Here is a 13,543-nt window from a genome sequence, read left to right as displayed (position 1 = left end):
TCTCTAATCTCATGCATTTGACTTTATCCCATAACCATCTCCCATTTTAAATAATTTCATTAGCAAAAGCTATTAAATGTGGTCCAAAGGGCGGGGCTGGGGATTTAGCTCAGCGGCAAAAAGCGCCTGCCTGGCAAGCGCAAGGTCGTGAGTTCGGTTCCTGGTACCGGAGAAAAACCAAAAAGAAAAACAAAAACAAACAAACAAAAAAAAAGTTACTATCTTACTAGAAGCAGCATGGTTTATGGAATAATTTTGTTATTTTGGATTTAGGTACTGGTCTTTTGTGCATCCCATGTGCTAGGCAATAGATATGATAGTGGTGCTGGAGCATGCGGCCACCAACAAATGAAATTCAAAAGAGTCCTACGTTCTGACATGTTTAACAAGCTGAGCCAATGACAACTATTCAAACTGACTCACTATCTTGTTTAAAGCATTCTTTGTATTTATGTTGAAAACAACCACATTCAATTCCTTACTGAAGCTAAGGTAATGTGGTCACATTTCATGCCAATTTAGACTTTGCAAATTTGTAATGAGATACGAAGAAATTAATGTTTTATTTTATATGCAAATTTAAAATAACACAAATCACCTAAAATTAAAATTCATCTCTGAGTGCTTAATTTTAAAACTGGTTAAGACAAGTGAACTGGTAATTATACTATTATCTATCACATGGCAGCACTACCTCAACTAGCAAGAAAATTGGCACCCACCCCACTATTCTTTTTCATTGTGGGAATCATTCTTGTTAAATACACTGGAATTTCAGCAGATGAGTTTGGTGATTATTATGCTGGCTTTTAAAAAAATATTTATTGCTGTTTTAAAATATATTTTATATCTGTAACATCAACCAAGTATTCATTAAATGAATGATGTCAAGTGTGAAAAAGAACATCTTCAAATCAGTAACTTTTGGATATGTCTTTTTTATATATATAAGGTGTTGTTGTTTGTTGTTTTGTCTTTCTGAGGCAGAGTCTTGCTATGCAGTTCAGACTGGCCTTGAGTTCACTTTGTAGCTGAAGCTGGCCTTGAACTCACAACAATCCTCCTACCTCAGCCTCCCAAGTGCTGGGATTACTGGTGTGCGCCACTATGCCCGGCCTGGATATAAGTCTTATGTGACAGAAAATATTAAGTCCATGTAATTACACCTGTTTCTAGGTAAAAATACATGCCAGTGATTGGGTATTCACATTTCCCCCCCTCTATTTCTTATTTTTGTGGTACTGGGGATTGAACCCTGGAGCACTCTGCCACTGAGCTAAACACCCAGCTCTTTTTATTTTTTTATTTTGAGATACAGTTTTATTAAGTCACCCAGGCTGGCACTGAACTCATGATTCTCCTGCTCAGCCTCCCAAGTAGCTGAGATTATGGGCATGTGCCACTGCACCCAATAACTGTACATTAATGTGCTCCAGAATGTATCATGCTATTTAACATTTAATTTTTTGTTTTGTTTTGTTTTTGAGACAGTGTCTTGCTATGTAGTTCAGGTTGGCCTTGAACTGACTGTGTTCCTTAAGCTGGCCTTGAGCTTACAGTGGTCCTCCTGCTTCAGCTTCCTGATTTCTGGGATTACAGGCATCCATCCATGCCACCATGCCCAACTCTTAACATTTAAACTTACTAAGGAATTAATGTAGACATAGTTGAGCGTTTAATTCTACAGTCAGCAGAAACATTCTCAAAAGAGAAGAAGAAAGCAACTGTCTTCAACCTGGCAGAGCTCACAAAAGGAGTATGCTAGGGTTTGTGAAACAGTAAAAAGAATGAGATGAAAACTAGGTAAGAATTTTGAAGTATCAAATTATACTCTTGATGATCTATAGTATAATGGGAAACTGCAGAATAAGTGAATCAAGGAGACTGCAGAAGCACATTGCCATATTTTTTATATCAATATTAGTAATACTATGCCTTCACTGTTTGGACAAATGAGAAACAATGAGTATCTAAGCACTTCTGGTGAAGGAATCTTGCTTAAGGGTTATTAGTGTCATAAAGCAACAATTTTGAGATGTATGGTTGGACTGAAGCTAACATATCTTTATACTGCAAAGCCATTATTTTTATTACTGCCAATAAATAAAAAATAAGACATTAGAGGTGCAGATGTTGCTCAGTGGAAGAGTGCTTGCCTAGCATGTGCAAAGCCCTACCAGATTCAATCCCCAGCAATGCAAAAGAAAAAAGAAGAAAATAAGCCACTGAACAATGCTTTAGATTTCTTAAAACTATGTAAATCAGAAAGGACTTTTAAGTCCCTTAAAGATATGAACTATGTCTGGTATGACTTACTATCCTTACTGATTGGTTAACGTATCTGTAGAGTAACTTACCTGACATAACATATTACCACCTAGTGGTGATTATCCCTGCGTGATTTGGTAAAACTCTCTTTCCTTAGCAATATATAAAAGGAGAGAGTAACATTCTCTTTATTGTCTTCCTTTTGGCTAAGAAGGAAAAAAGTACTCTGGAAAATCTCCATTCCAGCTATTTTCTTAATCTTACACAAAAACTATTCTAAGTGCTTTCTTTCTCTCTCTAATTTCTGGTAAAAATTCAGTATTTTTAGAGCATGTAAGTATAAAAATGATAGGAAATAATTTTAATCAAATTGTAACTAGAATGAGCTAGAAAGAATAACCTTTTCTCCTTCTAGTTTAGCTGTAAATTTCTCTTTTAAAATCTTTTATTATAATTCAGATTTAGGTTCTCATTTTTAAAATTAAACAGGCACCAGATAACAATGTTTCCATTAATAAGACCATAAATACAATGCAACAGTTGTTCCCATACAACCTAGATGTGTGGTAGGGTATACTGGCTAGGATTGTGTGTGTGCACTATACAACAGTCACACAATGAGGAAACTGTCTGATAGTTCTCCCTTCATTAAGGTATGGCTGTAAAGAGATATCTAGAAATGCCATCACCAAAATGTTAATAGTAAAAGAATTTTAAGAGTAGTAGTCTTTGTATAGTAGAACTAAAGGCAATTTTACATTTCCTATTTTTAATTTTTTTTTTCCATTTTTTGAGACAGGACATCACTTTGTAGTGCAGGCTGACCTTCAACTCACGGTGTAGCCCAGGCTGGCTTCAAACTTGCGATAATTCTCCTGCCTCAGCCTCCCGAGTGCTAGGATTACAGGTGTGTGCCACACACCTCACTCTATTTTCAAATTTTTAACTCAAAGTATAAATAAATTAAAGAGCAAAATAAAAGACAGATAATAGGAAACAGATAATCTTTTGCAAATGGGAAAAGAACCCAAACAGATAATAGGAAACAGATAATCTTTTGCAAATGGTAAAAGAACCCAATACTATGAAGGGAGAAGAGAGGAAGAGGAAGTAAAAAGAAGAAAGATGTGTATGTATGTGTATAACTCTCCATGACGAATATAATCATTATGTGCATTAAGTTTTAGGCCGGAGATATAGCTCAGCGGCATAAGCGCCTGCCTGGCAAGCACAAGGTCCTCAGTTCAATTCCTAGTACCAAAAAAAAAATTGAACTTTAATTTTTTCACTTTCTACAACTGATTTTTATCTAAAAGGATTTTTGCCATCTAAAATATTCACTCACAAGATATAGTAAGCAACCTTTATTATTAACCTAAACAAAACATGATAAATGTGCTATGAAAAAGTATTCAAAATGAAAGCCAGGGACAGTGGCATACATATATAGTCCCAGCTACTAGAGAAACTGAAGAAGAATCATAGGGCCAGCCTGGGCAACAGAACAGGACCTAACCTCAAAAAAACAAAAAAAACAACTTTTCCTGTGCTATCAATTTTAACTTCACATCCTGGAGCTCTCATTTCTCCAGCAGCCACTGAGCTCAGCAAGCTCGTATTTCACACAGATGTCCCCTCACCTCTGGCTTTCTTCAACTCAGAATTTAGTTACAGTTAGCAAAGAAACTAAAGAAATAAGAATTATTTTGTTATAGTAATTAATTGAATTGTAAACATGCTTTGTTGATGGAAAAGACAAATTTGTATACATGGTCAAATCTAAGAGCATGTGCTATTACATAGTACAAAGTAAGAAGAACAAAAATTCTGACCTCATCAAATCCAGCAGCCTGCAAATCTTGAAACATTTGTGGATTAACTTCTGAAGTACTCCGGGAGGAAGAACTTGTTTCATTTGCAAATGGCTGTAAAGAGTTTCGAATTTCTTGCAAGGCTTTATGATATGTCCCAAATTTAGGTGGATTTCTTACTTGTCGAGTATCTTCAGTTGACATTTTGGTTATGTTATGCTCAGCCTTAGCAGCATCAGATGGTTTGGATAAATTCCTAAGGGATTCCCGAATTTCTTGCAGCATTTGCCGACTGCTGCCAGTGTAGTTACTGGCAGGAAAGGTCTTAGGCCTCATTTGTCTATATCCTTCTGGCTTTTCACTCCTCTTCATTAAAACATCTATATATGTAACCCACACAAAGGACTTCTTTAAGAGCCAGTTGACAGATTCAGAGCTTTCTCTTGAACAAAAGTGAAAGTAATTCTTTGATGAATTCAAAAGTGAAAATAATTCTTCAGGAACATTAAAATTCCTAATATTCTAAATAACCCTGTAAAAGAAGAACAGCTATAATTGATAAAACAGTACAATGAAACTCACTGATACAGGAGTGAAGATATCCAGCTTATAGTTCTGATTCCATTAAGGATTTACTTTAGGATCAGAAAAAGATACTTAGCCTCTCTGTACCTATTTCCTAGTTAAAACAGATTTACTGTATTTGCCTCAAGCTGTAATACATTCCTCTTTCAACAACTGAGCCCAGTTTCTGTGACTAGGTCCTCAAATGAATTGGTCCCTAAATGAAGAATTGTATACACTACGTACATTACAATATTCACAACAAAGAAATGGTCAAAGGTAATTCCAACTTGATGACTTTGTATTTATTTGCGTAACAGTTACACACAGTACTGTAGTGTGTAATAGAACATAAAACTACAGTACAATAAACAAATATTGCAGTATTGGGTAAACAAGGAATGCAAAATAAAGACATTGAGGTTCTATAAACAAGATGTACAGAACTGTACCCAAAAAAAAAAAAAAGACAAGTTGAGCCGCTGGGTGTAAATCTGAACAGCATGCCTCAGTACTAAGTCTGCATAGTTATTGAACAGGTAGATCATTAAGTGCAGAATTCTGTCATCATGATAAAAATAATAATTTTAAGAGTGCTTTGGTGCTGGGTGTGATGGCGCACATCTGTATTCCAAGCATTCTGGGAGGCTGGGAAACTGAGGCAGATCCCAACCCAGCCTGGGCAACTTGGTGAGTTTGTGAAGCACTGTCTCAAAATAAAAAAATAAGAAGGCTGGGGGCGCTGGGGATTTAGCTCAGCGGCAAAAGCGCCTGCCTGGCAAGTGCAAGGTCGTGAGTTCGGTTCCCGGTACCAGAGAAAAACCAAAAAAAAAAAAACAAAAACGCTGGGGATGTAGCTCAGTGGCACAAGATCTGCCTGGCAAGCGCAAGGTCCTGAGTTCGATTCCTGGTACAAAAAAAAAAGGAGATGTAGCTCAGTGCAAAGGCTTTGGGTTCAATCTCTAGCACCGTAAAACAAAATGAAACAAAACAAAACATGCCTTTGTAAGTACATAAAGCATATTAAAATGCAGAGGATTACTACATGAATAAAACAAGACAATCTCCCATCAACTCCACCAAGAGGCTCCAATTTTAAATTTTACAAATTAGACTTCTGTACAAGATTTCTTTAGAAGAAAAGATATGGCTATTTTAAGAACCAGTCCAGAAGACCTCCTAATGCTTCAAAAAGAGGTGCTTGGGTTTAGTTCCTAAACTGTAGAATGGAACTATACAAGACAATAAGCTTATCAATAATGGGGTAGAGAAAGGATCTCTGAGGTCAACTTGTTTTATTTCTCACACGAATACTCTACAACACAGAAAGAACAGTCACCTAAAGTCTACTTAAATGTTTGCACTGATAGGGAAAATTATTAACTCAGAAAAGCCATTTTATTTATGACCTGTAATAATAGTATTTTCTTCATGTGAAGTAACATGAAATTTCACCCAGTGCCTACTGAGGGACTGTTCCTGGTTAGTACTGAACAACTTTGCCTATCTTCTTATCTAACTGTCCTAACAACTCTGTGAGGTAGGTTGGCTATTTCTACCTTGTAAATGCAAAACTAAAGTTCAGAGAGTTTGGGCAAAAGAGTATGTAAGTGGTACTGCTGAGATTGAAGTGTAATTATCAACTGACAGCCTATTTTTATTCTCATTAAATGTAATTAACACTCATGTTACATAAAGATGTATATCATTAGATAGATATGTAGATATTTTTATCATCTAGCTTTCTGCCCTGTGTTACTTCCTCATGGAACCTTCCCTTGATCACTAGATTAACCTGTTTTAAGGATTCTTTTGGAAATTAAGGATTTTTTTTTGTCTTTTTGAGATGGGGTTTTGTTATGCAGTTCAAGCTGGCCTTGAATTTGCTGTGTAGCCCAAGCTGGCCTCAAACTCGCATAGATCCCTGTGCCTCAGCCTCCCGAGTGCTGGGATTACAGGCATGCGCCACCATGCCCGGCAAGCCTATAACTTTTTTTTTTTTAAAGAGAGTAATAAATGAGACACAGACAAACAAAAAATAGAACAATAGCAACATACCAGTATCACAAACATAAACAAACCAAAGCAAGAACATTTAAAGTGATACAGGGTTTCTAGACAAAAATAATACGAATTAACAGTGGTTGTTATATTACATATTGCTATCGTCAACTATGTTGCTCAGATTAGCAGAAGAATGGAAGATTGTTCTAACCATTACAGAGAATAAGGAAATAATTATTAGATAAAACATTAGAGATAATACAGAGTTTCACTAGACAAGATAGTAAGAATTCACCGTGGTAATTCCATTGCATATTGTTACCTTAAAATCAGCTGCCCAGATTACCAGACACAAGCATACAAAATTGATCAGAACATAAAAAATTTTAAGCATTAACTATTCAAGCCTATATCTCTTGATCTTCGTACTTTAGCCTCCTCAGTACTGGGATTACAGGCATGTTCCACCATATCCCACTATCATTATAGTAAAAAATTATACAAAAATTGCCTTTTAACCAATCTTTATAAATTATATTGTGATACAGCTGTTAAAATAAACGCATCTTTAAATTATTAATATAATTTATATTTTGGGAATTATCTCTACATATACATATATTTACAGCAGACCAGGAAAAGGATGCAGCCCTTAGCGAATCAACTGAAGTAGTTTTGGGCTGGGGATATAGCTCAGTGGCATAAGCACCTGCCTGGCAAGCACAAGGTCGTGAGTTCGATCCCCGATATCACAAAAAAAAAAAAAAAAATAGAAGTAGTTTCTTGATAACTTCATCTCATTAGTCAGTACTTTTGAGGTACAATTGCTAAATTAGTTACAAATCATTCAAGTGTAAACAGCCCACATTTCCCCATTTTATTTTAAAAAATTGCCAGTATCCTGCTGGAAATTGAAAATTATACATAATCTATCTACAATGTAACCCAACCTAGTAATAATTATTTCAGAAAGGAAATCAGGACATATCCTGTCCTTTCATGAAGGAAGCTGGTTGCTAATATATATAACATATAACATTTTGCTTTCTAAGCCTCCCTAAAATATTAACATTTAATAGCTTACTAATGAATTTTTCTAGGCTTAACATTTTTTCACTATCTAAAGTCTGCAAAAATCAATCAATCAATCATTTGCAGGCTTTATCTCTGGCCTTTTCTAAAAATGGAGATATTTTCCATGACTTCTGGAGATTACCATTTCTCACAAAGATTAACAGTGGGTTGTATAGTCTCAGGTGTTAATTCATTTAGTATCTGGATTATAATCATTCTTTGCATCTAGGATTCTTTTAATATTTTCTTTGCTGGGTATGCTAGTCAGCTTTCCACTTCTGAGCACAATACCTGACATACACAACCTAATGGAGAACTTTATTTTGGCTTAGTCCTCTGGTTCCAAGGCAGAATCCTCATGGTGGTAGGGCACAGTAGAGCAAAGCTGCTTAGTTCATGGTAGAGTTGCTTAGTTCAAGCAGAGCAAGGGACCAGCACCAAAGAAAAAGAGGTCAAGGACAATATACCATGTAGTAACCAAGTCATGCTGCCATGACCCACCCAGACACATCCAGCTTTCTTTATTTAATTTCCAGGATGGCTCACAAGCCAGTCAAGTTGAAACATACCACTACATATATAAATTCACAAGCCAATCAAGTGAAACATTACCACTACATATATGAATTCACAAATTTATCTCCCTCAACAGAAAATCATTGTTAAGTAGACTGAATAATGATCTCCCCCCAAAAATGCATCCTTTTTTTTTTTCTCATTGTCACTATTAGTCCAGAATGGCCTTGAATTTGTGGCATCCTGCCCCAAGAATGCCACTGTTTAACACTGCAATTTGTAAATATTACTTTACGTGGAAAAAGGAACTATGATTAAGTTAAAGATCTTAGTGTTAAGACTAGGGTGGTAAAAAAGTTAAGGATATTGCTATGGAGAGATTACCATGATTCATCCAAATGAGCCCTACATGTAATTATAGGTATTCTTATAAATAGAAGCAGAAAAAAATCTGATTCAGGGAGCAACACAATGAAGGAAGCAGACACTGGAGTGATATGGCCAGAAGCCAAGGAATGTAGGCCGCCAAAAGAAAATGGAAGTGACAATGATGGTCTTCTCTATTATATCTTCCAAAGGAGTACAGCCTTGCGAACATCTTCACTTTGGATTTCTAGCCTCCAGAACGGTAAGAGGATAAATTTACATTACTTTATGCCACCAAGTTTATAGTGATTTGTTACATAAGTCATAGGAAACTAACAGAATCACTATTAATACTGCATATTCTACTATCTACTACTAGCCAAAATGGAATAATATACAAAATATGCCATCTCATTCTTTCACATTATCATGGGCATTTATAAGAGAACACATTGTTGCCCAAATTTACCATGTTTAACCTTTTTCCCAGAGCATTTTATGAAAGTCATATTCTATGGAACCAACTTAAGAAACTGTAAACTAGAGTGACTCATTCTAGTCCTTTACTGTGTAACTCTGGACTTTAATGACATAATTCCTAAAATAACTAACATCCAACTGTACACTAGTCACAGAGCGACTGAAGTTATGGTGTATGTGTAATAATGTGCCAAGGGTTTAAATAAAACATCTTTTAACCTTATCTTTTGTGTACATGATGAAATACTTGGGAATAAAATATAGTGTCTGGAATTTATTTCGAAATAATTTAGTTGGGGCTGAGGATATAGCTCAGTGGCACAGCACCTGCCTTGTAAGCGTGAGGTCATGAGTTCAACTCCCAGTACCACAAAAAAAAAAAAAAAAAAGTTATTTAGTTATGTGCGGAAGTGGATAGAGACATAGATAAAACAAAGGTTGGGGCCGGGGATATAGCTCAGCGGCACAAGCGCCTGCCTGGCAAGCCCAAGGTCCTGAGTTCAATTTGCAGTACCAAAAAAAAAAAAGAAGAACCAAAGGTCGCTGTATGTTGAAGACTGTTTGTAGCTGGATAATAGGTATGTGTAGGTTCTTCATACCCTTCTATGTATAGATGAACTTTTCCAAAATAGAAAATTTTAAAAGCCAGGTACAAATTCTCTATGATGAATGTGATTATTATGTATATCTAAAATGTACCAAGAAAATCTGATTGAAAAAAATATATATATATGAAGAAAATGATCAAAGAACTCTGGTTCTTGGAATTGCTCTGCTATAAACTCTTATTAAAATACAAAGTACAGTGCTGGGGGATGTAGTTCAGTGATAAAAGCTTTTGCCTATCATGGGTGAGGCCCTCAGTTTGATCCCTAGTACTGCCAAGAAATGTAAAATACATTTAAAACACACAGCATTTCTTTAGAGAAACCATTAATTCCATGAAACAATATCACTTCAACATTAACTCTTCAGAAGTGGGGAGAAAGGGGAGAGGAAAAGCAAAAAGAAGTAAGATGTATTACGTACATGTACCAGCTGGGCGTAGTGGTGCATGCCTGTACTCCCCATGATAAACGTAATCATGTACTACAAATGTGTACCAATAAAATATATCTATTGGCTTTTCAAGGGAAATGATAAACATTACATTAAACATTTGAGCTATAAAATGAATTGCTTTGGTCAATGAAGATTCCAGAAATGTTGGAGCAGAGGAATTACAAACTGATTTCAGAAATGCTTGGAGTAAGCCAAGCATGGCAGTGCATGCCTATAATCCAGGCACTCGGGAGGCTGAGGCAGGAGGATTACCACAGGTTTGAGGCCAGCCTGGGCTACACAGTGAATTCAAGCTCACCCTGAACTACACAGCAAAACCTTGTCTCCAAAACAAAACTTAACTAGAGTGGAGGGATTACAGTGTTTCTCCTTCCAGTTGCTTTTGATAAATGCATTGTGACAGGGACTATATTCATACACTCTTCTCTGTTCTCAGATTAGCTCTGACCGAAGCCTAGTAAGCAGATGTGACATGTCTCAAATCTGGGCTGAGGCACTTAAAGCCAGTGTACCTATCTAACTCTCTTTCCTGCTTCAGTGACAATGCAAGCCACATTTTGAGACAGTAGCTCCATAAAATGGAGGAAACTTGGATTGCTAAACTGCTGGATGCAAAGCCCCTGCTGAAGTCTCCCCTGGTTAGTTAAGCCACTGGTATTTTTGGATATGTTGCTGTAAAACAGAACTATTACAGTATATGGAAATAGACTCCACAAATGAGGGCAAGCAGAAGCTATTTATTCAGAGGTTGCCATAGGACGAGAGTCAGTCACTATCACTGTTCTTCACAGACTCAAAAACAAGGGAGTGGGAAACTTTTGGGAATGGGAACACTTCAAGTGTGCCTATTTAGGTTGTTGGCCAAGGAAAGCTGGAGAGGGGCTAACTCGACAAGTAGGGTATCTCATGTGACTGCTTTGAAGAGCACATATTCTTTTCTCTAATTTTTCCTGAACCAGAAGTAGGCACAAAAATTAGAAAAGCTGGTAGTCACTGACCAAGTTTAGGTCTTAGTAGTGACTCACTATCCCTCCCCCATATGCAACGGATACCAATACAGCAGACCCTGGAAAAAAACAAGGATGGGGAGGTGTTCCTCTTTCCCTTCATTGTTTTTTGGGGTTCTGTCCTCTTTTCTTTCCTTTTTTAATCTCTGTTTTGCTCTGTTTGTTTCTTTTTCATGTTTGTTCCTTTCTGTTAGTTTTATCTAATTGTATTAATTTTCTTTTACTCCTTAATAGATTCCCTAGCAGGTTATGGTAGTGCATGCCTATAATCCCAGCACTCATGAGGTGGAGGATGAGGATGCTGTGAATCTGAGGCTAGCCTGAACTACATAGCAAGACCATGTCCCAAAAAACAAAGAAAAGGGGCCAGGGATATAGCTCCGTGGTGCAGCACCTGCCTGGCAAGTGTGAAGTCCTGAGTTCAATTTCCGGTACTGCTCACCACCCCCAAAAAAACAAAAAATAAAAACAACTAAGATCCAGTATCTCACTTTTCTCTCCTACTTCTAATCTTCCTTTATTTTAAAATTTTACTTCATTTGCCATTCCCTAACCCTTCTTTCTTTACTAGATTACTATTAAGCTTCATTAATTTCTAGATATTTAGTTCACTATGCTATTACTGTTGTATTATTTTCTATCGTTAATGGCGATATAATTGCTGCATCTAGTACATATTTACTATATGTCATTATTTGGTTTGTCTGTCTGTCTATATTATACTGCAGCTCTCTTTTCTACTGTTAAGGGGGGGTACAGTGGTAGCTTTTATTGGTTCATATGGTATATCAATCTCCAGTTTGTCTTAACTCTAGTATTGCTGCTGATTTTATTGCTATGGCCAGGGAGGTACAATTGTTGTTGTTATTAATTAATTTTTTACTTTATGCAAATATAGTACCTGGTTGGTGTCTGTGTCATCATCAATACCATGATTCATTTCCAGAGAACTGGAAGCTGGGCCAATTACTCTGCACCCTCCTCTCCCCAAATTAACAGAGGTGGCTGGACCATGAGACAGAGGGAAGGGCTATAGTTAGTCATCCCCACAGTGCATTACTGGAAAGCAGACACTAAGTTAATAGTACCAACAGAGTCTTTTTACTATAACACACTTGCAACCTCTGCACACACAAAAAAACCAAAATAAACATGAGAAAATAAGGCAACAAAATGCCTCCCAAAACTCCCCTGTAAGGCATTGATTAGCATGAAATCAAAAGCCAAACAGTTGAATTATATGAAATGATAAAAGACAAGACCAAAAAAAAAAAAAAAATAGATTGATAAGGTACTCAACAAGCTCAAACATGATATACTTAAAGAGATAATGGACTTAATAAAATGATCAGTGAACTTTTAAAAGACACTTCCAGAAAGTTCTCTAAGCTAAACAAAATGATACAAAACAGAGTGACCAGTTTAGTAAAGAATTGGAGTTTGCTAAAAGATACCAAACAGAAATCCAGGAGATTAAAACTTCCATTGAAGGTCTGATCTACAAAAATGACCAATGTGAGCACAAAGTGTCACAACTGCAAGATAAGCTAGAATCTGGTGAACATATACTTGGAGATACCTTAAAAATGACAAAAGATCATGGAAAACGGATCTAACAGCAGCTAACTGTTGAGACTAATCTAAAAATATCTAAGACTAGTCTAAGGATAACTGAAATTAATGAAAAATCAGAGGACAGCACAAATGGCATAAAAAAGAAAACCTCTTCATAGAAGTAATAGCAAAAAACTTTCCAAGTATGGGGAAAGAACATACACATAAGTGAGGCATACAAAACCCCAATAGCCATGATCAGAAAGGAACTTCTCCATGATACATCATAGTCAAAATCTTAAAAGTCCAACACTAGGACAGGTTCTTAAAAGCTGTTAGAGAAAAGCAAAAAATCACTTATAGAAGTAAACCCATTAGAGTTATAGCAAACTTTTCAACACAAACCTTAAAGGTCAGGAGGGTTTGCAGTGAACTTTTTCAAACCCTAAAGAAAACAACTTCTAAGGCCGGGTGTGGTGGCGCACGCCTGTAATCCCAGCACTCAGGAGGCTGAGGTAGGAGGATCATTGAGAGCTCAAGTCGGAGCTAGGCTACAAAGTGAGCTCAAGGCCAGCCTGAACTGCACAGTGAGACCCTGTCTCAAAAAGACAAAAAAAAAAAAAAAAAAAAAGAAAACAACTTTTAATCCAGACTAATATATGCTGCAAAACTATCTTTCAAAATTGACAGAGAAAGCCAGGCATGGTCACTCACACCTGTAATCTCAGCACTTGGGAGCCTGAGGAAAGAGGATTGTTGTGAGTTTGAGACCAACCTGGGCTACAAAGTGAGCTCAAGGCCAGCCTGAACTGCATAGCAAGACCCTGTCTCAAAAAA

The 13,543-nt window shown here is 36.6% G+C and overlaps 1 protein-coding gene across 2 annotated transcripts in view; it reads right to left on the bottom strand.

Moving 5' to 3' along the window:
- The window catches only part of Lats1 (large tumor suppressor kinase 1), a 51,633-nt gene that overhangs the window by 29,364 nt on the left and 8,726 nt on the right, over positions 1-13,543 (bottom strand). For both annotated transcript variants that reach the window (XM_005390599.2, XM_005390598.2), the window contains exon 2: positions 4,101-4,611. In XM_005390599.2, the coding sequence (XP_005390656.1) occupies positions 4,101-4,451 (351 nt within the window). In that variant the 5' untranslated portion in view covers positions 4,452-4,611. The remainder of the gene's footprint in view (positions 1-4,100; positions 4,612-13,543) is intronic.

Source organism: Chinchilla lanigera, unplaced genomic scaffold (genome assembly GCF_000276665.1).
Source record: "Chinchilla lanigera isolate Chin_1 unplaced genomic scaffold, ChiLan1.0 scaffold00038, whole genome shotgun sequence".
Taxonomy (NCBI): Eukaryota; Metazoa; Chordata; class Mammalia; order Rodentia; family Chinchillidae; genus Chinchilla; species Chinchilla lanigera.
Note: the sequence above shows the minus strand (reverse complement) of the source record. Positions and strands in the feature narration are given on the sequence as shown.